The 26486-nt window shown below is 44.1% G+C and overlaps 1 protein-coding gene across 1 annotated transcript in view; it reads right to left on the bottom strand.

Annotated features, from left to right (window-relative positions):
- Positions 1–580: 580 nt before the first annotated feature.
- The window catches only part of si:ch211-246m6.5 (von Willebrand factor D and EGF domain-containing protein), a 43862-nt gene continuing 17956 nt past the window's right edge, over positions 581–26486 (bottom strand). Inside the window, exons 19-33 of the mRNA XM_039607026.1 lie at positions 26323–26460; positions 22030–22500; positions 20420–20590; positions 14404–14729; positions 13815–14316; positions 7850–7945; positions 7679–7774; positions 6746–6841; positions 6310–6405; positions 6131–6226; positions 5599–5694; positions 4974–5069; positions 3963–4058; positions 3146–3243; positions 581–1229 (exon numbers count right to left, since the gene is read on the bottom strand). Coding sequence (XP_039462960.1) covers positions 1209–1229; positions 3146–3243; positions 3963–4058; positions 4974–5069; positions 5599–5694; positions 6131–6226; positions 6310–6405; positions 6746–6841; positions 7679–7774; positions 7850–7945; positions 13815–14316; positions 14404–14729; positions 20420–20590; positions 22030–22500; positions 26323–26460 — 2495 coding nt within the window. The 3' untranslated portion in view covers positions 581–1208. The remainder of the gene's footprint in view (positions 1230–3145; positions 3244–3962; positions 4059–4973; positions 5070–5598; positions 5695–6130; positions 6227–6309; positions 6406–6745; positions 6842–7678; positions 7775–7849; positions 7946–13814; positions 14317–14403; positions 14730–20419; positions 20591–22029; positions 22501–26322; positions 26461–26486) is intronic.

Below are 26486 nucleotides of genomic sequence, written 5' to 3'. Positions count from 1 at the left end.
CTTATTTGCAATGAAAGTCTGCCAGAAGTTAAGCAGCAGGTAAAATGCTGCCCCCGTGGTTAAAACAAATAAAAGAAAGAAAACAAAATCTTGAATTTAACAAAGCTTAATTTCAAAAGGTACCTGTAAGGAAATTAACAAATTAAAAGCATCATCAAGTTAAAAATACACCAGATCAGGGACGTAGCTAAAGGGAGGGCCTCAGGTGCCCCCCTCTAAATTCCTTTCGGAAGTCATTTTTTTCTGGGAAACAGCATTTTTCTCTTCCAAGCACCATAGCAAATACAACTGTAGACTTATTTACTCTTAAACTTATGTAAATATGGATGGAGCCATCCATTTTGTTACATGCCACACCTAATCAATTTTTATGGAAGCACGAAGTCTGTCCACAGTTCAAATCATTACAAGTTGCTAAATTTTCAATCACATACGTATAAGTGATTTGGTTTGGTTTTAATCAATACCCCCCCCCCCCCAAGTTCCTGTGCCACCCCATCTAAAAATTCCTGGAAACGCCCCTGCTTCCATATATATTCAGGTTTTTAGGAAGAACAAGAAGCGGTATCTCTAAAGGAGCTTTATTTTCTTACAAAACAGCCAGTAGCCAATGCTTCGATAAGAAATAACAGATTATACACTGATTAAAAAATATACAACAGCAAATATGTGACAATATAAAACAACCAAGTAAATAAATAAATACTCTTACTGAGGTTTGGATTCACGGTGAAAAGGACAAACCCTGAAGATTTACAGTAAACTGCTGTAAATGAGTGAAAGAACCCGATGATTCAGCACAGTTAAACTCTGAGGACGTGTTAATGTGTTAGGGTGAGAAAATATCTTTTATAGTGTTGGGACTGCAAATAATGTTGAACCTCAGGTGAGGATTTTTCCTTTCTGAAGTGTAGGTTGTGTAGGTTTTAGATGTCAATCAAGTCTGGAAAATAGTTTTCCTCTGCAGCTTAAGAGCAATTTCTCATCGGTGTGACCAGTTCCCAAAAACAAACAAATATAAAACAGGTTGTCCAGGTGTTAGATTAGCTTAGCACAAAAACAAGGGATAAGCTGTCTTTTTCTCCGTCTTGTATGTCGGCATCACTAGTTTCCATGCCAAGCTCAGCTGATGGTGACCTTTGGAGTCTGATTATGTCTCGGTGCTTTCCAGATCACCTGAGGGTTTTACCGCTGCCGGCTGTTTGGTGTCAGCCTCGTGTGATAGGCAGCTGGAAAAAACAAAACAAATAAAAAAAAACATGAGGCTGGATAACTTTTCTGCCATTTTATCTGCATCGTCTCTGTTGAGACTTTTAGCATTCCTCTGTTTTTTTTATATCTTGTATATCTTTTCTATACTGTAAATAATATTGTTTTTAACTTTTCATTTTAATTCATCGTGGCACTTTGAATACCTTAGTTTTACTTTTTTACTATTTTTTACATGTTTTTTAAATATAGAGTTCAGCTGTTCCAAAACAATTCCCCCTGGGAATAATTATCATTCTGATTTCCATTTTTGGTAATTTTATATTTGTGTGTTTATTTGTGCTTTATTTCGTTTCTGTCATTTTGTTTCCTTATAATCTCTTTTTAAACTTTATATGTATTTGATTTTATTTCTTTTATGCATTTCAGCCGTTTTTTCTGTCATTCCGTTTGTTGTTGTTTGGTTTTTGTGTTTTCATGTCTTTTATTTCTGTTTCCTTTTTTTTGCTCTTTTTCTTTTTTTGTATTTTTTGTCTGTTACGTTTACCATCTTTTTTCATGTCTTCTTGTTTTTGTAATTTTATATGTCTTAAGTGTTTTATTTTTTTTCGGACATTATCTTTGTCTTAATTTTATGTAAGTATGTATAACATCTGTTTTGGGTTGTTCTTTTGTGTTTTATTAGTAATTTTATGTGGTTTTTTTGTGTTTTTTGGTAATTTTGTACATCTCTATATATGTTTTACCATTCTTTTTTGTGTGTCTATGTTTTTTTTACTTTTACTATTATTATCATCATTATTATTATTATTATTATTATTATTATTATTAGTATCATTATCGTCACTTTTTGAATTTGTTTAGTTCCTTTTAGTTTTCCTGTTTACCATTTTGCATTTCTTTGATTCTTTAACATTTCTTTCTGGTCTTTTTTGCGCGTTTTTACATCACATTAAAATCTTTTTTGCTCATTTTTTTGTGTTGTTTCCCTGTTTTTCATCTTTTTTTGTTTTCACATTTGTTTTGTTTTTTGGTTTGTCATTGTTTTGCATGTGTATGTTTGTTTTATTTATCTTTTTTTGGCCATTTTTGTGTCTTTGTTATTGTTTTTCCTTTCATATGTGCAGGTTTGTCTTAACGCATGTTTAACATGTTTTTGGTCATTTTATGTGTGTTTTATGTTCATTTCAGTTATTTTTAACAACTTTCTTGATATTTTGAGTTGACACTTAGGATTTAGTTACTAATTTACTTTGTCTTCCACTTTGCTTTTTAGACTCTTTGTTGTCACGTCACTGACTTGTTTGTACAAATGTCAACTTTCCCTTCAAACAGAACTTTGGTTCAGGCGCCTCTGACCCCTTCGACCTTTGGCCTCTAGAATGGCCTGCCATTAATCCTTTAATGTGTGGAACACATTGTGTGTCCTGGGATGCTCTTAGCTTAAATATCATGATTTAAAAATAAAAAAAAAAATCATAAGTCAGCTGAACTTTGCGGAACTTTTATATGGCTTTGTTTGCTGAAATTCCTGCACTTAGTCTGTCCTCCAGCTGGTACAAAACAAATGAAACAGCTTAAGTTACAGGCAAGTTTAAAAAATAATAACAATGATACATGACATGTGATTGTAACGTGAGGCTGGACTGTGGCAATGAACTGCAGCTTGTAAAATCCAAACATATAGAGCGGCGTTTGGCTTTGATCCCCGAGCTTCAATACATCATCGTCTGTAAGTGGCCAGTTCATGAGGACGGACTCATGTGTTTCTGTTTTTCCTCATGTGAGTCTTCTGTCTCTCATCTGTGAATCTGACAGTGTGGAAAAAGTGACGTTCCTCCAAACAAGGAGGAACAAATAAGAGGCCAAGACACAGAAAACGCTTAACAAGTAGATCCTCTCCTCTTTAAACTGAGGCTCCATGTTCAGTTCTTACCCTCCTGGAGCAGAGCGACCCCGAGAATCCATTCTGGCAGGCGCAGACGTTCGGCCGGATGCAGCGACTGCCGTACAGACACTTCTGCTCACAGAGAGCTGAGACACAACAGCAACAGATACACAGTTAGAAGATCAAATAAATCAGTCCTGCTACAACTTTCTCTGTAAGTTCCCACCTGAAGTTTATCATTCAAGGCACAAAGAAAACATTTCTGAAACAAAATGAGATTAAAAAAAGCTCTTACTTTATATTTATTGGGGCTGTGAGAGACACATATCTGTACTGACATGGACTGCCACATCATTTGATAGAAATGAAAATGACCAACCTACAATGGCTGAATTCAAAGACACCCTGAAAATCAAGGATTTTATCCCGATACCCAATGAAGGATTTTATCCCGATACCCAATGGCAGTCAGGGTACGGTTGTGTAGCCTGCAGTGGTCTGTGCGATATTCCTCCCCAGACCATCACTGACCCACCACCAAGCCGTTCATGCTAAACTAAATTAACTGTTTGTGTCCTGGGATCTCCTACATGATCCCGGACACAGCAAACCTTCTGACAATGGCATGTATTGTCCTGAAGGAGTTGGACTACCTGTGCAACCTCTTCAGGGTCCAGGTCCAGCCTCAGTGTTACTACTGCTACCAGAGATGACACTGAGGCTAGCTAAATGTAAAAGTAGTAAAAAAAAACAGATGAGGAAGCTGTGAGTGTCCTCCACCTGTAAAGCCTTTCCTGTTTTGGAGGTTGTCTTATTGCTGTCCCTCTAGTGTACCTATGAGTGTGTGTTTGGTTTTGATACTCACGGATCTGACACAGCGTGCCATGCCACCCTGGGGCGCAGTGGCAGGTGTTTGGACCGACACACTCGCCTCCATTCAGACACTTCTGCAGACAGCTGGCTGAGAGGATACACGATGACAGAAAGCTCTGAACATCATCATCATCAAATATTTCTTCTGTTTTTCATTCACTTAATACATAATGTAAATTAACAAATTGACATATACATTTTTAAATAGCTGAGGTGCAGGGCTGTGCTCACACCCAACATGTCAATCACAGCACACAGCCACAGCTCTCACAGCTGGAGTCCAACTGAAGGATGTGTCATGTGGTCTTTGTGGTCACAGAAGTCCACACAGAGCCCCGCCTTCACTCTGATGACATATTTAAATCACTTCGACCCGAGTAGGACTTCAGGGTAACAACTGTCTTCCTAAGAAAGCTTGAGCAGGTCAGCAGGTAACACTTGTCTGTGATTAATCTCTTCTTCTTTTGAACTTCTGTCTCTAAGGTAACTGTTACCACTCTGCGAGGGTCAAAGGTCAGTCAAGTGAAACTCTGCAGGCACTACACCCGATGGTTTCCACATGTGAAGCACCTCTGCGGAGGTGTCCGTCAGCAGAGCCTGGAGTCAGCGCAGCTCTCCTGACTCCAGGTCAGTCTGAGAAACTCGCTGTGTGCTCAGGAGGTCGGAACGAAAGCAAGGCGAGAACCGAGGAACGTTTGCAGTGTTGTTTGTCACCTCGCAAAAACTACAGAGCAGAATTTCATGAAACTTATTGGAGACGTGGAGCATGAGTGAAGCAAGAACCTTAAACTGAGCAAAAATATGTTCTTATTTAATGATGTTTTTCATCTGAGGTTGTATTTACCTCATTTCCAGTTCTGCTAAGGATGTTTTTTATCCCCAAACATGTAAAACCTTAGAAGTGAAAGAGGCTGTACTCTGACTGTAGGTCAACATAAGAAGAGAGAAGAAGAAGTGTTCAGGTGTTCACGTCTGCTTGAGCATTACAGATCATTACACGTACGTTTGTCACATGTCTTCCCTCGCCAACCGGACAGACAATCGCAAACATCTGGACCAACGCACCGCCCGCCGTTCATGCACATGGGCTCACACACACCTGGAGAGGAGGAATGAGGGAGACAATTTTAATCAATTAATTCTTTAGTAATGGATTGGATTTCATATAGCGCTTTTCAAGGCACCCAAAGCGCTTTACAATGCCACTATTCATTCACTCTCACATTCACACACTGGTGGAGGCAAGCTACGGTTGTAGCCACAGCTGCCCTGGGGCAGACTGACAGAAGCGAGGTTGCCATATCGCGCCATCGGCCCCTCTGGCCAACACCAGTAGGCGGTAGAGTAAAGTGTCTTGCCCAAGGACACAACGACCAGAACAGAGAGGCCGGGGATCGAACCGGCGACCTTCCGGTTACAGATGCGCTTCCCAACCACCTGAGCCACGGTCGCCCCGAAACATGTGTCCAAAACATGACAGTAAAAGCACACAATCTGGAAATTAAAGTGACCCAAGTTCCCAAATTTAGTCTACTTTGTCATCTTCAAAAGCAACTGAGTGATAATTAAAGTAACTGGAGCACCTGCAGACAAGGAAGATGACCAGGAGATGAAGAAGAAGTGCTTACTTCTCTCACACCGTCTCCCCGTGTATCCCTGCAGACACGAGCAGACGTTGTTCCTCATACACAGACCGCCATTTTTACAGGGAGGGTTGCAGACAGCTGGAGGAGAAAAAACATATTAGAAAAAGTCCTGTTTTTCTTATATTATTGCACTCCACTAGAGTAGCTTTGCATGATTCACAGCTCAAAATAATCCCTATTTATCTTCTACTGGGCCCCTCAGCTCATCTTCTGTCTGAAACAAGGCCTCTTAGCCCCTCCCCATTTAAGCTAGCTTTCTTCTGATTGGCTAGTCCTCACCAACGGACATCTGTAATGTCAGTATTAGGATAAACAGTCTCTATTAATTTATTCAGAGTATTACAAGACATACACTAACCTGATTATTTGAAAAACTGGTCATGTTTAATATGAGAATCAACCACTAAAACAGTATTTTTGTGATTTTAAAAAAGGTAAAAGCAGAATAGGTCCAAATTTAGATGCTTTGTTAAAAGATACTTTTAGCTTTGAATCTAGCCTGCTGTCGATTTACCGTTCTGACAGTGTGCACCGTAGAAACCGTGAGGACACTCGCAGGTATTCGGTCGAGCACATGAACCTCCGTTCAGACAGACAGGGGAGCAGAGAGCTGGAAAACAAAATTTGCAGTTAAACTTTACCCTAAACTTAAATCAGATATTTGCCCCCTACAGCAGGAGTAACACAACTCACCGGTCTCACAGGACGGTCCAGTCCAGCCTGGTGTACACATGCACTCATCTGGAGATGCACACTGGCCTCCATTTTGACAGTGACGGCTACACACCACTGCAACCAACAAAAAAACCCATTTATTTAATTAAATTCAGTGGATTTTTATGTTGATTTTGTGGCCTTGACGTGTCAAGACCCTACAACATTAGAGACAAAACTCCAATAATCAGACAACCCCCTTTGAACAGCACACAGTGAAAGTGGGGAGGAAGAACTCCCTTTTAACAGGAAGAGACCACAATAACAGTTATTAAAGAAAAGGTTTTTAAAAAAATATTGTAAATTAAGACAGTAAAATTAGAAAGAAATACCAAAAACACAAGAACAATGTATACAAATGTACTGCTGTTTTAAAAGATCTTCACTGATATTGATATAAAAGAAGTAAACTCACTTGTTTCACATCGAGGACCAACAAACCCGTAAGGACAGGAGCAAGTCTGCAGTCCCACGCAGGTGCCTCCATTTTTGCATGGTGACCTGCACAAGGCTGCACACATGGAGTTTAGAAATGAGAATTAATACTGACATATTTTCAGTGGATGCTCTTATAGACTGTAAATAAAAGTGGACATAACCACTGTGACATCAGTCATTGGTTTGTGAAGACCTATTTTGAAGCCTCAATATTAGCTTTACACCCACACTTACTTTGTATTGGTGGAGTTGGAACTAATCTGATCTACCTAGCTAGCTTGCATGGTATGCAATTACATCTATCAAAATACATACCCGCTAATTAGCATTAAGTAACAAGGATAAAATAATGACAATTCACAGAACATGTGGGACTGCACAGCAAACCATATTATCTGCCTACTAAAAATGCCCCAAAAGGCACCAACACTGTAAACAAAGTCCAGAGGTCCAGTTAAAAGACTCTGATTAACTAAAGTGATGGCTAGCGCCTGTATTTACTAGACCCTGTGTAATTTTAAGCCTTAATACAGTTTAACTGGGTTACTTATAATGAAATGGTTTTCGTTTTAGGCTGTAAATATTTTTATTTCTGCTGTAAATTTAGATTTTTTAAACATGGGGCTCAATAGGATTGACATACTTTTTGGAGGCAGCCTCAAGTGGACATTAGAGGAAGTGCAGCGTTTGTCACTTCATTTTTCAACACCTCAGGTTGTTACTTATATACATGAGGTGGTGTTATTTACAGTATTACTTAATGGTTAACTGAGTTTCATAGCAGCTACCAGAGGAAGCTGAAGAATTCCTTTAAGCCTTTAATTAATTAGTTGTCTCAGTATGTTATACTAAAAATGCGCATTAAATAGATCCTCGACTGGATTAACTGGCAAACAGAAGCAAACGTTACCTTCCTGACAAGTCTCTCCATGGTATCCTCTGAGACACTGGCAAACATTTGGTGCAATGCAAACCCCACCATTCTTGCACTCCGGATTACAGATGGCTAATAAAATATGGGAAAACAATTATTTTAGACTTAAATTATTAAAAAATAAATTCTAATGCTATTCCTCTTTACCTTTTTGGCAGCTAGATCCAGTGTAGCCTGGTTTGCAGCGGCATGTGTTGGGCGCAGCACACTCCATGTTCCTACCGCATGCATGCCTGCAAACAGCTTGAAACACAGATGGGGAGGCACATTAAGCTGTTAAACCTACATATATTTTTCTATTAGACTGGTTTATCTCTTTTTTGTGGACTACATACCAAGACAGAAAACATTAGATTTGTTTGGGGTTATACTTTGCATGTATCTGGTAGTTTTGCTAGCTAAACAGCAAGCTGGGAGTTTTCACCAGCACTATACAGGCAAGTTAAGACTGTGGCCAGTGGGCTACATTTACTTCTTTACTTTACTATATTGTCACATTTTGGCTAGGCAGGCCAATTCAGTCACAACTACGCATCCTCTAATTGTAAATAATGTTGATGACACAAGATGGCAGTGCCAATTTATGCCATATTTTGGTTTTTCTTTTGTATAATTGTATGAAGTCATGACTGGATCTACAGTCATGTAATGAAGAAAGTTTATTACAGAACTCTATAGAGTCCTTTGAAACCAAAGTACACTCTTACTACTTCTATAGGAGCTCAGAGGGTAAGTAACAGCCAGATGCTGCTAATCAAATACACCTGATTAACTTCTCAGTGTGAGCACCTCTATAAAAGCAGAAGTTTCGGCAGTTTATCTGTAGCATCCAAGTGTTGAAATCTATTGTTTTACATTAGAAAGTGAGAAAGATTAAAGACAGCTGCCAATCTTCCCAGGACCGCATGTACCAGCAAATTCACTCCAAGGTCAGACTGTGCAGTGCTCAGAGAAACTGCACAAGATCCCAAATCTACACCTCGGACTCTACAAGCCATACTGTTAGCTTATTAAATGTTAAAGTTCGTGACAGTAAAATTAGAAAAAGACGGAACAAGGGATCCCAGGGGCTATGTTGTCTGGGGGCTTTTGCCCCCTGGTAGGGTCTCCCATGGCAAATTGGTCCTGGGTGAGGGTCCAGACAAAGAGCGATTCAGAAGACCCTTATGAAGAGAATATCGAGGAACAGTTTACCCTGCCGGGATAGGGTTACGGGGCCCCGCCCTGGAGCCAGGCCCGGGAGGGTGCCCGAGGGCGGCGTCTGGTGGCCGGGCCTTAGTCCATGGGGCCCGGCCGGGCACAGCCCGAAGAGGAGACATGGGCCCATCCTCCTGCAGGCCCACCACCCGCAGGAGGCGCCATAGGGGTCGGGTGCATTGTGTGCTGGGCGGCGGCCAGGAGCGGAGGCCCTGGCGGACTGATCCCCAGCTGCCAAGACTGGCAATAGGGACATGGAATGTCACCTCTCTGGTGGGGAAGGAGCCTGAGTTAGTGCGTGAGGTTGAGAGGTACCAGCTAGATATAGTCGGGCTCACCTCTACGCATGGCTTGGCCTCTGGAACCAGTCTCCTGGAGAGGGGCTGGACTCTGTCTCAGTCTGGAGTTGCCCCTGGTGAGAGGCGGTGGGCTGGGGTGGGTATTCTAATATCCCCTCGGCTTGCTGCCGGTACGTTGGGGTTTTTCCCGGTGGATGAGAGGGTTTGTTCCCTGCGCCTTAGGGTCGGGGAACGGGTCCTGACTGTCATCTGCGCTTATGCGCCGAGTGGCAGTTCAGAGTACCCAGCCTTCTTAGAGTCCCTGGGGGGTGCTGGAAGGTGCCCCATCTGGAGACTCTGTTGTCCTGCTGGGAGACTTCAATGCTCACGTGGGTAACAACAGCGAGACCTGGAGGGGCGTGATTGGGAGGAACGGCCTCCCTGATCTGAATCCGAGTGGTGTTTTGTTATTAGACTTCTGTGCAAATCACAGTTTGGCCATAACGAACACCTTGTTCGAACATAAGAGTGTCCATAAGTGCACGTGGCACCAGGATGCTCTAGGCCGCAGGTCGATGATCTATTTTGTAACCGTATCACCAGACCTGCGACCATATGTTCTGGACACTCGGGTAAAGAGAGGGGCTGAGCTGTCAACTGATCACCACCTGGTGGTGAGTTGGATCAGGTGGTGGGGGAGGACGCTGGACAGACCCGGTGCACCTAAACGTGTAGTAAGGGTGTGCTGGGAACGTCTAGCAGAGGCCCCAGTCCGCGAGATCTTCAACGCACACCTCCGGCAGAGCTTCAACAGCATTCCGAGGGAGACTGGGGACATTGAGTCCGAATGGACCATGTTCAGCGTCTCCATTGCAAGCTGCTGCAGTGAGCTGCGGCCGCAAGGTGGTTGGTGCCTGCCGTGGTGGTAACCCCGAACCAAATGGTGGACACCAGAGGTGAAGGGAGCCACCAGGCTGAAGAAGGAGTCCTATCGGGCTTGGTTAGCCTGTGGGACTCCGGAAGCAGCCGACAGGTATCGACAGGCCAAGCGGAATGCGGCTCGGTCAGTGGCTGAAGCAAAAACTCGGGTGTGGGAGGAGTTCGGAGGCCATGGAAAAAGACTTTCGGACTGCCTCGAAGAGATTCTGGCAAACCGTCAGGTGTCTCAGGAGGGGAAAGCGGTGCTCTACCTGCACTGTGTATAGTGCTGGCGGGCGCTGCTGACGTCGACTGAGAAAAAATTGTCAGGCGGTGGAAGGAATACTGAGGACCTCCTTAATCCCACTGACACGTCTTCCGAGGAGGAAGCAGAGTCTGGGGATGAGGGAATGACCCGCCAATTTCCGGGCGAGGTCACTGAGGCAGTTAAACAACTCCTTGGTGGCAGAGCCCTGGTGTTGATGAGGTCCGCCCGAGTTCCTGAAGGCTCTGGACATTGTAGGGCTGTCCTGGTTGACACGCCTCTACAATGTTGCGTGGAGATCAGGGGCAGTACCCTGGACTGGCAGACCGGGGTGGTGGTCCCCATCTTTAAGAAGGGAGACCGGAGGTGTGTTCCAACTACAGGGGATCACACTCCTCAGCCTCCCTGGGAAAGTCTATGCCAGGGTGCTGGAAAGGAGAGTTCGTCCGCTAGTCGAACCTCGGATACAGGAGGAACAATGCGGTTTTCGTCCTGGTCGCGGAACACTGGACCAGCTCTTTATCCTCTCAAGGATACTCGAGGGTGCATGGGAGTTTGCCCAACCAGTCTACATGTGTTTTGTGGACTTGGAGAAGGCATTCGACCGTGTCCCTCGGGTGTCCTGTGGGAGGTGTTGCGGGAGTATGGGGTGTCTGGCCCATTGCTACGGGCCATTCGATCCCTATACAACCATTGCAAGAGTTTGGTTCGCATTGCCGGCAATAAGTCGGACTCGTTCGGTGGGTGATGGGCTCCGCCAGGGCTGCCCTTTGTCACCGGTTCTGTTCATAATTTTATGGACAGGATTTCTAGGCGCAGCCAAGTGGCGGAGGGCTTTCGCCGGGTGGCCTCAGAATCTCATCTCTGCTTTTTATGGATGATGTGGTTCTGTTGGCTTCATCAGGTGAAGGCCTCCAGCTCACACTGGAACGGTTCGCAGCCGAGTGTGAAGCAGCGGGAATGAGGATCAGCACCTCCAAATCTGAGGCCATGGTTCTCAGCCGGAAAAGGGTGGAGTGCCCACTCCGGGTCGGGATGAGTTCCTGCCCCAAGTGGAGGAGTTCAAGTATCTCGGGGTCTTGTTCGCGAGTGATGGGAGAAGGGCCGGAGATCGACAGACGGATTGGTGCTGCGGCTGCAGTGATGCGGACGCTGCACCGGTCCGTCGTGGTGAAGAGGGAGCTGAGTGTAAAAGCGAAGCTCTCAATTTACCGGTCGATCTACGTCCCTACCCTCACCTATGGCCACGAGCTGTGGCCATAGGTGGCTAAGGGAGAGGCCAGCCATAGGTGGCTGGCCTCTCCCTTAGAGATAGGGTGAGAAGTTCGGCCATCCGGGAGGGGCTCAGAGTAGAGCCGCTGCTCCTCCACATCGAAAGGAGCCAGTTGAGGTGGTTCGGGCATCTGACAAGGATGCCTCCTGGGCGCCTCCTGGGTGAGGTGTTCCAGGCATGTCCCACCGGGAGGAGGCCCCGGGGCAGACCCAGGACATGCTGGAGAGATTATATCTCTCGGCTGGCCTGGGAACGCCTTGGTGTTCCCCCGGATAAGCTGGAGGAGGTGGCTGGGGAGAGGGAGGTCTGGGCTTCTCTGCTTAGGCTGCTGCCCCCGCGACCCGGCCTCGGATAAAGCGGATGAAGATGGATGGATGGATGGACGGAACAAGTATGTCCTGTTTGGATGGTTTGACGAAGGAAAGCCTCTTCTCTCTATTCAGTTCAATTCAACTCAGTTTTATTTATGTAGCACCAAATCACAATGGCAGATGCTTCAAGGCACTTTATATTGTAAGGTAAAGACCCTACAATAATACAACTGAACATGCTGCAAATTTTAGGTTTGCAAATTTGCATCTGAACTGTCAAGAGGGGTGATGATTTGGGCTTGTTCTCAGGCCCCGGACCTGGGTACCTTGCAATCAGTGAGTTCACCATGAACTCCTCTGTACACAAAAGTATTCTGGAGTCAAACCTGATGCTTGGCTAAAACTGGGTCATTTAACAGGACAATGATCCCAAGCACAGCAGCATCAGAATGGCTGAAAAACAAATAGAATCAAACAAGTCCAGACCCCAACCTGAACCTAGGGATGGGTATCGAAACCCGGTTCTTGTTGAGAACCGGTTCCCACTGTTTCAATTCCTTGGAATTGTTTGCCATTTTTGCAAACGATTCCCTTATCGATTCCAGTCGCCCCGAAAGACGTCACCACGTTGCGGAGCGTCATTTACCTGGCAGGGCGCCTAAGTGGCTCAAACGCTCAAAAGTTTGGTTATACTTTACGAGAACGGATGACAACAGGGCAACTTGCAATACTTGCAAAGTAGATATTTCATTTAAAGGAGGAAATACTACGAATATGCAAAAGCATTTGCTCACAAAACACGCAATAACCTTAAATGAATGTCGTGTTTTTAATTCCGCTCCGGACTCGTGAATCTCAACCCAGCAGCAGCAGTAACGTTTGCATGTCCTTTCCCGTTAATGCGGCAGGTAAATAATCAACTAACAGTGCATATTATGTTAGCGCGATCTGCCTTCTTACAAAACCTGCCATTACTGTGCGCTGCATTTAGGTGACCATGATGAGAGAGACAGAGTCTGGCTGGCTCAGATGCTGGCAGTTATCGCTGCAGTCTACCGTTAGCGTCTCTTTTCAGGCCAGGATAGACGAACGTCACCGAGCAGCGACTAAGTTTGTGGTCAAAGGCTTGCACCCATTTGCCACAGCAGATGCCCCCGATTTTCGGTAAGTGAATGTGTTTAATTGTAGGCAGGGACATTACTGGATATTCTTGTGTAATTGCTACAGAATAATTTATGTCATACTTTGTTATTGCTACAGAAGAATATTTATTTTATTATTTTACATTTACAATTTTTTTTTTCCTGGGGACCCTGTGACACCCCATTGAAGAGCCGTAGGCTGTGGATCTCTTAAGATCTCACTGTTGGGTTTGTAAGGCCATGTTACTCCTAAATTTCTATCTTGTTCAAAGAGAAGATATAAAACAAAGTTCTAAGCTAATCAACCTTAGTGTTCTCCTTTTTTAAAAAGAATCGATAAGAGAATCGATAAAGAATTGAATCTTAAACAGAATGGAAAATGGAATCGGAATCGTGAAAATCTTATCAATTCCCATCCCTACCTGAACCTGCCAATTTTTTTTGCCAGACCCTAGAATAGTCGTGCATTAACAAACCTTCAAACCTCAATGAACAGAAACACAGTGATCCGCAGTGACATGACAGTGACAAATGAAGTCATATACGATTACTTCATGTTATTGCCGCTAAGCTATTTCATGGGGTGTACTTACTTAACACAAGATTGCTGCACAAGAGTCCTTTTGAAAACTCTTTTTCATAGCTGTATCTTATATGAATAATAACACCATTAGAAATTGGTTCTGCAGATTTCAGATATTTGGATATCAAAGAGAGAAGAGGTTTACCTTTACAGGTATGCCCATTTCCAGTGTATCCTACTGGACACCTTCCACAGCGGAAGCCCCCATCCTTGGCTGGTTCACATTGGACACCAGGAAAACATGGCCGTTCGGCACAAGCCATCAAATGTTCGTCAGCTAGTGTACCACTTCCAGTTGATGACTGGCTGGATGTAGATCTTTGTGCGAGGGAGCTATAGACCTTGTTGGGTGTTGTGAGGGTCAGCACTGGCACAATCTTCGGCATCTCTGATCCTGGCTCAGTTTCATCCCCGTCTGCAGAGAACTCAGACTCAGAAAGTGAGTAGGACAGAGCAGTGAGGGCTGCTGTAAGTGGGAGGGCAGGTCTTGGTGGAGTCCAGGGTTTGGTCTGGGTGGATGTCAGGTGGTTGAGCTGGGGCTGGGTTGTTTGTTTAGCTGCCGTTACTCCTCCAGGATGAATGGAGAGCCGCGGTGCAGCGGCAGTTACTTTAACAGGCATGGCACCAGTAAGAGCTCCTTCAGACTTCTGGAAAATGATCATAAAGTGAGTAAATGGACTCTAATGTCCATCTGTACAATTTTCTTTTAATGCTTTGAACAGTTACCAACTCACCTTGGAGACTGTTACATGGGGCATGATAATCTCCTTGGAGGCACTGGCGTATGTCCCAGCGTCTGATCTAGGGTTGGCATGTGTGATGTGAGTATTTGCAGCGACATCCCTCGAAGCAGAAGTGATGGCCTCTCTTCTTCCTGTGCCACCTTCTCTACCTGATCCTGTAACTTGGTGTGACCTAATGAAGGATGAGGACAGGTGCTTGACACCATATCTGTTGGGCAAGTTGGGTAGGTGGACATGGACGACTTTGCTGCTGCTACTTCCATACGAGGATCGGCTGGACTTGCCTAGCGCCTGCTGCTGAGGGAGGTGATTGGATGCTGAGGAAAGGGATAAGGGTCATATTAGCTTGTATATCACATTGATGATACAATCATACATATAATTTATACAACTGCCCTTGGGATATTGTTCCTACACAGTTTTTGGACACTCCAGACCCTTTAATTTTCCTGATTACAAATTTTGCTAACAAAGCAGTCCATGTCCTTATTAAATAACCTTGCCTGAAAAACGGTTAAGTAATTTTTATTTCTGAAGTTCTATTTCTATGATGGAATTCATGGAGAAAATGCCGTATGCTCAGCCTCTTTCCTTTTTAGACTAATGCCGGGCTCACACTGTGCGATTTTTGGCCCATTTTGAGCCGATTTTTGAGTCGTGCGACCGTTTTGGTGATCGGCCCGAGTTTGTCCTTCATCGTGCGTCGTGCATCGTGTAGTGTACGTGGGGTAACGAGAAGCGATTAACACCTCACGACCAGCTCCCGATCATCAATCGCTTGGTCGGGAGGATTTCAAACCTGTTTGAAATCCTCGCAACCGTCGTGAGGTTGTCACCTCAGCTTCTCACACTGCGCACGCGCAAACACAAATGTCAGCGAAAAAGACGGCGCAGCACGGCAGTGCAGCGTGTGATCTGGACACAAGCGATGGAGGCACAACTTGTAGAACTTTGGAAAGCTCATCCGAGCCTTTTCGATGTGGCCTCACAAAATTATCACGACCACAACAACCGTGAAAATAGTTGGATCTACACTGCTGCTCAATCACAGCTGCCTGATCAATGTTTTTCATAAAGTTGATGGTGGTGGTGTGCGTGTCTGTGTGAGTGAAAGACAGAGAGGGAGAGCGAGCGACAGATTTTCTGTTATAACCTTCATTTTATGAACGCACAGTTTGAGCACTCAGGTCGCATCAGAGCATCGGGCCGTATAGTGTGAGACCCTGCATCGTGACCTATGAACTTCTAACCCCTGCGAGTCAATCGTACAGTTTGAGCAGGAGCTGAATCGCGCGACTGAAAAAATCGCACAGTGTGAGCCCGGCATAAGACGCTGAAAATTTCCAACTACACCTCAGGACTCATGAAAGCTCAAAATATGCTCTACACAAACTTTTTTTTTTGGCCTGTCCCATTTGGTTCTTTAGCCGTCAGAATTGCTGTCTGAAGACCAACAAGGATACCAAATGGATTTACTTTGCCAAATGGATTGGTCCATTTGATCGACCTTTGTTGTTATTATTTATTTAATTTTATTTTCAGTTGTTACAGACGGGACAGACATGACTGAGGGATAGGAAAGGGAGAAAGAAAGATGAAGGAAAAGAAAAACAGAAGAGAAGAGGGACAGTGAGAAAGGGCACTTAAAAAGAGAAAGAAGAGAGAAAAAAAATCTCCTGGATCACCTGTTGAGAGAAAAAGAAGAGAAAACAAGCAAAAAAACCCCAAAACAGAGCAACATACTAAACACAACACCATCACGTTAATCTAGCTAAGTGTAAACAGCAGTAAATACTAAATATTGAATGTTGTTGTGTAGCAAGCAGGACCGACAGCGCACAATGTGCTTGGAAATAGCAGCCAATAAAGGTGTAGTTTATGTCTACGAACAGTGAACACCCGTGTGCACACCTGTGTGGATCAGCGCGCTTGTATTCAAAAGGTTTCCTCATGTAACGGTCTGCTAGAGGGTGTGGAGGCCCATAGCCCCGTCCCCCAGGGCATGAAGCAGGCATGGAGGAGACCCAGGCTCCAGACATCCAGAGGCCCCAGAGTGCGAGAGCCCAAGGAGTACTACCGGAGGGGCATCCGTGCCACCCTCCTGGGAAGAGCTGAGGAGAGCCCCAGATGAGGGGTCACCCAGTAGCCACGGAGCAGAAGGCAGGGGGGGCTGCAGTGGCGTGCCCGCCGGCTCTGCCGGCAGCCACCTGTGCCAGAGTGAACCGAGCCGTAGGCCCAGAGGCTGGAGGCCCGAGGGCCCCCTTTGCCCCGGAAGAGGCCTGACCGAGCAACAGGCACCAGGCCCCGCCAAGTAGTCACCGGGAGTGAGCTGGTACATACCTGAGTGCCCAGCCCCGGACACCAAGAACCACCAACGCACTGACCCCTGAGGGCATCAGTTACCGGCAGGGAGTGTGGTGAGGGGAGATAGGCCTTTGAGGGCCTGGGAGTTCCCAGAGAGGTGGAGTGTAAGACCCGACCTGACATAAAAACACGGACAAACAGGCACACACAGACACAAACATGCATTCCCACCCTCATGCACACATATACAAATACTCAGCACTCACCCAACGTAGGGATAGACATACATGGACACTGTACACACAATCACACTCGCCAAACAAACTCTATACCCCAGGTCCAGGTACCCTCGCCCCCAGAGGGGGAAACGGCACCTAGACCCAGGAGATGTTACCCTTTCCCCCGGGGTGGAGGCAAGCAGACCGCCCCAGGCTCCGCAGCAGCAGGGAGGCCCCGCATCCCAGATCCCGATCGGACGGCCAACACCTCCTCCCAGCCCCCCCGCCCCGATGGCCAGCAGAGAACAGGGGTGTGTGAAGACCCCAAACCTCCCTCCTCTCGCTCATGTGTAGTGTTGCTGCGTGTTGTTCTAAGGTGCATTTAAAACACGGGAGAGCATGGTGCTGCTGCCAGAGAGCAGCAGGTGTCAGCACGGCCCCTCCCGAGAATCCTCAATGTCTACATGGATTTAAAATTGAGAGGTGGGCACCGGCGCCAGAGGTAGGGTTGAGTACACAGACCGTCCACTGGACGCCGTTAACGTGCCCACCCTCAAGGCCCTATATGTATGTGTTATGAGAGTGTGAGTAATGTGGATGTCTAAGTTGTGGAATAAAATTGAGGAACAGGTGGCCAGAAGGGGACGGGGGGGGGATGCCTCCCCTGCACCCTGGTGACACACCCACACCCCAAGGCCCTACTTGTGTGGGTGGGTGTGTTGGAGCGGGAAGAGGGAGGCAGCCAGGGATGGGAAGGAAAAGAAGGGAGGAGCAAGACGCCCCTCCCTGGGGCCAGCTCCCCCGCTGACCCCAGTAGGCACCCCCGTCCCTCGGCACCCACCAAGACAAGGGAGCCCAGGCCCATCCAGATCGGGGCCTACGGCAGCAGGACTGCCCAGCCCCACAGGACCCGGGGCAGCCCACCCGACCCCACTGCAGAGGAAACTGTACCCACCCATCTACACAAACTTTTTAATGATGACGTGCTGCCTTTAAACTCCAGTAATTGTGCCATTTTGTTTCCAGTAAGATTTAGATCTACTTTCTTGCAAACCCTCTTGAGGATTAGGCTAGCATCTAAGGCACTGTCCTGAAAAATGGGTTCTTCTCTTCATGTACAGCCCCAATTATTTATGGTGTGCCTCAAGGTTCCAGTTTAGGGCCTATTTTATTTACCTTGCATATGCTCTTTCAGAAATCTAATAGTTCATCCACTTCTTTGCTGATAGAATCTGGATCAAGCCAAAAGGTATTACTTGTAAGACCAACTGCTTGTAGTTTTTCTAGTTTTTCCAAAGACATGCATGTTTTTGATGGCCTTAACATATTCTTAGTGTTTTTTATATTTTAGTGTTACATTTCTTTCCCGTTCTGTCTTGTTTTTAGAATACCTTTGTTAATTTTATTTATATTTTGATTTTATACAACTGGGTCCTGTATTCTGTCTTTCTTTCTATTTTTTCGATCTATTTATTTTCTCCACAGTGGTATGGACAGCACCTTGGTCATCTCCAGTTGTTTAAAAATATGTTATAGAAAGAAATCTGATTTGGCCATAATTAGAGTTGAGTAGAACAGCAGAGTGGCCTCAGTTACACAGGCCTCAGACTGGTGTGAGTGGTTATTGGCAGTTGCTGTGAAATAGATTGCCAGTCATGCACCCTAGAGGCCTGTCACAAAGCTCCTGGCAACTACCAGTTACTAGGGAAAAATGTGTATTTTCCCAACTGATGGTGAATGGTGGCTAGCTGTCTGTAAGTGAAACTGGTCACAAAGAGAGTGCAGTATGAAAAACCTTGCCACTAGCAGATTGCTGCAGTCACATGTAGTCTTATGACACTGACTTGTCTGCAAACAGTATGCAATTGCTCACATAATTAGTGAAATTTGAAAAAAGTTTGACTCAAGATGTAAACAGAAAACTTCAAAGTAAAAGCTCCAACCTAGACATTTCAGAAGGTGCAACTTTTACTTTGAAGGCAAATGACTGCCACTTCCTATTCATGTTGGATGTATTTGTAGACAGCATCTTCCATACAAACAACTGGTGACAGTGGCAGCGTCCCAGTGACCAAAATAATTGTAAGGAGGTTTTCAGTGCAACATTATAAAGTTCTGTGTGACCAATTTCACCTAGCAACAGCAAGCAACCTTCAGCAATGACATGCCAAGCGGTCTATTAATTGGTGGTTAGCAGGGGTTTATTGATTGGTCTCTTGCAACCAGTCAGGGAATATAAATCTTTCCCTAGTGACCAATGGTTACCAGGTCAACCAGCAACTAGATCTGAGGTACTGAGCCCTAAGAAATTCATATTTGTACCCCAAAACGTAAATGCTAGTCATAGCTTTGGAATCTTTACTGAGAAGCATTAGATTACTAAAATATGCTAAAGCAGCAGCTTTGGGTGCTACAGCTCATGTCATTATAAAGCTGCCATTGATGTCATTCTGCTGTGTATCGCGTATGTGTCACTGTGTACTAAACACAGCTTGACAGGCTTAACAGATACAATGAGGTTTGACAGGAATCTGCAAAACAGTCCATTAAATCATAAAATACAGCAAAATAAAACAAAAATTGAAAAGCAGAACATCTGGTCAAACGATGACATGCTGAAGGAAAAGAGCATGTTTGATTTCTGTCCTTGGACAAATAAAAGTAAAGAGAAGAACAGCAAAGCAATTTAAGCGATTAATGTCGTGTTTGTGGTGACGTGACTTTCCAGACAAACACAGTCCACAATAAAGGGATTTAAGTTGGAATCAGACTGTCTCTTTAGAGTTGTGAGCCCCCCCACCATCTCCCCTTGTGTGAAGTCACATTAAGGAATCTGCTGTAGAAACTTTGTGGCTAGGAACCGACTCAAAAAGCAATGCACCAGAGGTGGTTATTTCATTCAGGCAGTCTCCAACCACTTACGCTGATTTATCTCCTGCAATAAACGACATTCTTTCCAATCAAGAAAAACACATAAAGCAACATCAGGGAAAACAGAATATAACGAGTGCAAAATAAGCTCTTAAAAGCAGACCACAGTGTATGGAAGGATGCACATTACTGACAGATGTTTTCATCAGATTAATGCTTATTTTTTCCTTTGAAAAACAAAACAATGTGTTTTTGTACAAAGAATAGGAAGAATATCCTATATAGAGCAGATAGCAGACACCCCAATTTGGGCTTCTTTTATGACTCGATTACAGCATTGACCTTGTGTGGGGCTAGATGTGACCCAAGGGTTATGAAACACCTGATATCCAGCCAGTGTAAGTAGATCTATGGCTGAATTGAGTCAACAGCATTAGTTAGTTTAAGGTTAAAGGAAACTTCAACTGCATTCAACTGATATTTTTTTTAAATGTCCTAAAGGCCTGTGAAAAACTCTGTAATCACTTTGGTTCCTGCAAAGTCCCTGACAAGACAAATATCATGGAAGCTTATCCTCCAACACATTAAAATATTGAATGGAAAAGCTCCCTCACCTTCCTTGGAGTTCTTCATGCAGATGCGACCGTTACCATAAAGTCCAGGTGGGCAGCGGCCACAGACGTAGCCCACATGTGGCGGTCTGCGGTTGATGCATTGAACCCCAGGAAAGCAGGGCCTGCTGGCGCATGTAGCTGATAAACTGACAGCCAAAGACCTCACTGATCCTGGGAGATAAAGTTGTATGAGATGAATCATTGTCCTATAACAAGGCTCAGATTGTAGCTTTCCCAAGCAAACACAATCTGCATCTCTGACATCTGACATCTCTGGAAACATACAAATAAAACTGTTGCAAAGTTCATTTTTGCTTTCTTTCACTAGTTATAGTCTTACAAGTATCAAATATTAATATACTTACAAATATCCTTGTGTGCTCCTTGTGTGTAATGGTTAAATCAGACTAGAGTAGTAATAGGCAATGAGGAAAAAATCAATGATTACACTGACAGTGTTCCACCTTCAACCTCTGGGCGTTCACTTTCGATCACAACACACAGGCCTCCGGGTGGGAGGCAACGTGTCTCCATACAGTCGCCGTCTGACTCGGACTGACCTCTCTCCGACAGACTGGTGAAGGTTTACAAATAGTTGCCAACTCATTTATAAATGCAGACAGACTGCCAATGAGTCAGTCTACACCGATGACTGCAATTAATCTGCAACTTTCTTTCCAATAGAGCACTAATATCAACAGGTCGCTAAGTCGTTACCTGTGTCATCTTACAGGTAAATAGAGTCACTAATTGTGAAGGATTTTCTGAATTTCTGTTTCACAGCTATGAGGTTCTCATTTGATGCTAAATGTAAATAGTTAATGTGAATTTCTGTGTATGTAGAAGTAAACAGATTTGCATTTTTTTGGTCAGTTTATCACAGTTAATCCCCGTATTATCATAAACAGTATGCAACTGACACATGTAATTGTCAACTTGACTCCATTCAATTGCAAACAAGCCTGATTTGATCTTATTGCTTGTTCTATAACTATCTTGATGCACTGACGACTCATTGAAGAAGTGATCACAGACCTGGTCCTCGTCTTTGAAACAACCATTTCAAGAAGCAGCAAAATTGAAAGTTGCTCACAAACGATGGCAATGATCTTGGGTGTGCCATGGTCGCAACTGATTTTCCTTGTGTGACTGCAGCATTAGCTCTGTAAGGTAACATATCATTGAACTACAGTTTTCCTGAATACAGAGTAAAAAAATAATATTTTGTTTGTCAAAATTGTTTTTGTTTTATGTGAATTTCCCTGTTTCTGAATTACCACACACAGTGGTAAGATCTCCAAAAAAAGGTCACATTGGTCGGTTGTTCCTAACATCTGAAAACGACCTGTTTAAGTGTTCTCAAAATTGAAATCCCGAATCACCTCAGAGCAGCTTTTATTGCTAAACTAAAAAAAATATGTATACTACAGTATGTGAATTCTTTTCCTGGTACTTATTTTAATGACTGTGATAAAACATTACGGCCAGAGTGACTGAATGTTCCCTTTTAAAGTCTCCTTGTCTTCATATTTGCTTGAGGCTCAGCACAGTGTGATACCTCGCACATAAAGGAAAACTTAAATGGAATTTATTGGAAATTTGGGGCTTACCTGCAGCTGGTCTATCATGATCTGATGGTGAAGCTACAGTCGGAGGATTGCTTTTAGTGTTGCTGACTTTAGATTGCTCCTGCTTGACTTGCTGCGGCACAATCTCTGAGAGGTTCTTGAACATGTCTGTGTTAGTCCTGGATAGGTTTAGGTTAGCTGCTGGAGTTTCCCATGAAGAATCAATATTTGTTTGGGGGACGGTTGGTGTTTTGCGTCTGCTGGTTTCTGCTATTGTGACCTCAAGGCTGGAGCTAATTCCTGCTGTCCTTCTCCATGTGGTTGACTTCATTTGTGGGTCAATTCTTGGAGCTGTTTTCCTGGCCTCAGCCGTCATCTGCGGGGAGCTACTGCTTGAGGTCTTCAGGAAAGCGCCTGTCTTTATTTTGGGTGGTTGGAGCAGAACATCTGGTGTCTCGTAGCCAGTCATATGAGGAACAGATGTTGAAGGGACGGCAGCTGGACTGAGAAATACTGTAATAAGAAAGCCACTAATTATATTCTGGATTGCTATCCTCCATTTTTACATCCAATTAAGCATCAAGATCACCCACTTCAGAACAGATTGCAATAAATCAATAATAAAGGACCAAAAAAGAGAGATGGTAAAGTGAAGGATGAGGAGGTTGCTGTAAATCAGAAAACCTGGAAGGGCTCAAAAGGTTACGTTTAATGAACTGTGACTCCCAGCAAGAGACGAGACCTTGGGTCAAGTTTGTGTAAAGATATCTCTTGCCACAGTAGTAGCAGAAAACCTCAACAGGCTTCAGACATGGCAGCAGGTCAAATCATCCTGCTTTAGTACAGCAAAGACTTCTTACTAGAATTAAGGCAGATTCAATAAGACTTTGGAGTCTAGTTTTGAATGCCTCTCCAAAACCTTTGCCTTTGACACTTGACTTTTCTCAACTTTTTCATTAGAACTGAATTTCCTTCTGCCCGGTTGACTCGTCAAAACACAACTGATTAGTCGGAGAGGTTAAAGGGTTTAAAGGGTTTGTTTCATTATTCTCAAGGTAACTGCTTTTTAGCTTTAGGTGTGTATTGCTAAGTTTCTTTTCTTTCTGAATAACCTGTACTTAATGTGCAATTGTTGTGTAACTGATGATCTGGAACCTTCAGCATCAAATACTAAAAGACTGAAGTGAGTTTATGAATGTATTTGAGCCTGTATGTATACCTATGATCCTTTTTGGATTATAAAAAATCCAAAATAAATTCAAACTTCTGCACACAATTCTTGTTTTAACGAAATATGCTGTCCAATTATTCCACCGTGGAAATAGAACATTTCAAAGAAATCCTTAGAAGAACCAAATATACTATGACATTCATGCCGATGTTGAGTGTATCTAAACTTGTGACCACAACTGTATCTAAAAAAACACGTAGGAGCATCCATCACCACCTGCTTGTGATTTAAAATTTAAGGACCTTGTCCAACTCCACTGACACACAAAGTTATGTATCTTAAAATGAACTGAGCGTAGAGGTCAACCAAGCCAAGTTGAAGGCCCTCAGTGGACATGTGGAGGATTAAATAACAAAGGGGATTAGGAAATCCAACTATCTGTCCCTGTGAATCTTCTGCCACAAGGTCCCATAAAAATGGCAAATAATATGCTGCTGAGTTTAATTTATGTTCTGTGCTTTACTGTAGACCCGGATTTTTTTTCCTTTTAGGGGCAGAAACTCCTGTAAACACACACCACAGAGTTCTTCTGTTACTGGAAGGATAATGACTGCAGGAATGCAACATCAGCCCCAGTGCTTAAGCAAATAATCTAAAGCGCCTTGAGGCAATATGATTAATTTGGCACTATGTAAATAAAACTGAATTGAATTGAATATGGATCAACATGATGTCTTTTAGGTGAGAACTTTGGGGCTTTTTTATCTCTTTAGATTGTGAAAGCAACTAATTTAACCCTGCATTAATATTCATCTTGACAAGTATGGGTACGCACACCGGTGTTGTGCCCGTAGCATGCTGTTAACTTCTCTTCTTCAGTTAACAATATCTTTGTAGTTAAAATCCAGGGACCAAAAGTGAAACAGTTCCCGTAGACACCCATAAATCCTGGAGTCAGGAACATGGCTGCTCTGCCCGATAGGTTTCCTGCCACAGGCAGTCGATTCCACTAACTCAGGGATGTTGAACTCCAGGCCTCGAGGGCCGGTGTCTTGCAGGTTTTAGATATTACCCTGGGTCAACACACCTGAATCAAATGATTAGTTTATTACCAGGCATCTGGAGAACTTCAAGACATGTTGAGGAGGTAATTTAGCCATTTAAATCAGCTGTGTTGGATCATGGACACATCTTGAGGCCTGAAGTTCGACACCTGTGCACTAACTGATGTCACTAGATTAGACTCGTCTGCCGAGTTTATTGTTGCATTTTAATGGAATTATGTAATAAATATCCGTCTGTGAAGTAGAAACCAGTCTGCGTGGTTCAGCTTTGCTGAGGGAAATTCTAGTATTTTAGTGGTCTGTTAATTAACACTGACTGTGAAACTTCACACTCATTGGCTAACGCCTTATGACTTCAAAATAAAAGATGAAGTCACAACCAGAGGTCGGCACCATAAAATCATCAGGATCTGAGGTCAAAGCAGAGGGCCATTTTACATTAGGCTTCTTTCCACCCAGAAGTCTCATTGCAACCGAAAGAATTGCCCCCTACTGGTCATTAAATAGAATGCAGGTTTATGGCAGCATTTGTATTGTGACAAGTATCTTGACAAGTATGAATGTTGGAGAAAAAAGACAATCTCTGCATGCCTGAAAAATAATAACTGATTAGCCATTAGCCTTGAAAATTTTAGGAACACCCTCTTTGACCTAAAACAAAGTGTGCTTCAACAGCGAGGCATTTCCCACCGACTAGCAAAGATTGCAACAATATAAAGGAAACAAATCAAGCTGCAGGTTTGCAACAGCAGAAGTGACCAGATTATGCATGTATTTTTATATAATTACTGAGTTTTGGTGGAAGCCAAAAGTCTTTCCAAAACAACGTGAGCGGTCACAGTACAAGGCAGCACATATCAGCCATCTGGTTTCCATTCACTGCTGAGTGCTCCTCAGGGACACACGGCTCCAGTGAACAAATTCACCCTTTTTTTGGATAGCTGATGCTTTAATTTAAATGTAGTTGGAACAACAACAAAATTAGCTACAAGTTTGCTGGAATGCTGGAAGCAAAATCACAGCAACAGACAGATGAACATATGATAAATGCTGTTGGGAAATGAATAGATAAATGGACTATTCTTTTTATTAGGTGAGGCTGTAAACTATACAGAGGGGCTACACCCTCTCAGACAACAGCAGTATCTGATAAACTCAGGGCTGTTTTGGAAAGCAGGATTAACTATAGGAAAATAAGTGGTCTCGTTTGGGCGCCGTGTGTTTAACCTGAAGTTACTTAATCACGCCTAGCTTCCTGTCAGTCTCTGCTCAAGACATATACTATTGTGGTCAGAAGTTTACATCCACTCATCATGGGCACGAATGTCACGGCAATTTTGGGCTTTTAATGATTTCTTTGAACTGTTCTTTTTCCGGGGTGGAATGATTGCACGGCATGCAATGGGACAATGCTATACAGCACTGTACAGTTAATGACTTCAAAAAAACAAGAGCTGGGTGCCAAAAGTGTACATGGCTAAAATACAGACAAACACTCCCACTAATATTTTGTCTGGTCCCTTATGTCATTTAGCAAGTTGCACCTCGACCAGATGCTTTTGGTAGCCTTAACCAAGCTTCTGGTTCAGTCTGGTTATCTGACCACTCATCATGGAAGAGTTGGTTTGCATTAGGGTCAGTTAGCCATAGACTTCTATACAATCTGGCTTCTTCTTGAAACCAGAGGGGTCACCCCCTGCTGGGTATTATAAATAATGCAGATTTAAAGAACTTCCACACTGCCTTAATATTTCCAGACCTAGAAGCTACATTTTCTGTCACTTATCCTGGTGACAGGGGCAGCAGTTTAAGCAGGCATGCCCAGACCTCCCTCTCAACGGCCACCTCCTCTCTCTTATGGGGGCAGAAGCAGATATATTCCCAAACCGGCTGAAAGACATAATCTCACCAGGTCTGCCTAGGGGTCCACTCCCATTTGGACATGCTGGGAAAACCTCAATTAGCAGGCATGCAGGAGGCATCCACCTCAATGGCTCCTTTAAATGTGGAGGAGCAGAGGCTTACGAATGAGTGGCTCTTAGTGGAGCTCCATCTTTTATAAACTGCCTATGGGTAGTAACGCAGTAAGCCCATACTTACCAGTGCACGAAGTCCCATTTCCCACCATTCCTTTGGGGCAGGGGCCGCACCCATAGGAGCCAAAGCTGTTGAAGCACTGCACTCCCGGAAAACAGGGCTTCCTTTCACATTCATTGATATCCTCCAGACACGTTAAACCTGCCGAAAACACACACAGAGGATGT

The sequence above is a fragment of the Oreochromis aureus genome, linkage group 23 (assembly GCF_013358895.1).
Source record: "Oreochromis aureus strain Israel breed Guangdong linkage group 23, ZZ_aureus, whole genome shotgun sequence".
NCBI lineage: Eukaryota > Metazoa > Chordata > Actinopteri > Cichliformes > Cichlidae > Oreochromis > Oreochromis aureus.
Note: the sequence above shows the minus strand (reverse complement) of the source record. Positions and strands in the feature narration are given on the sequence as shown.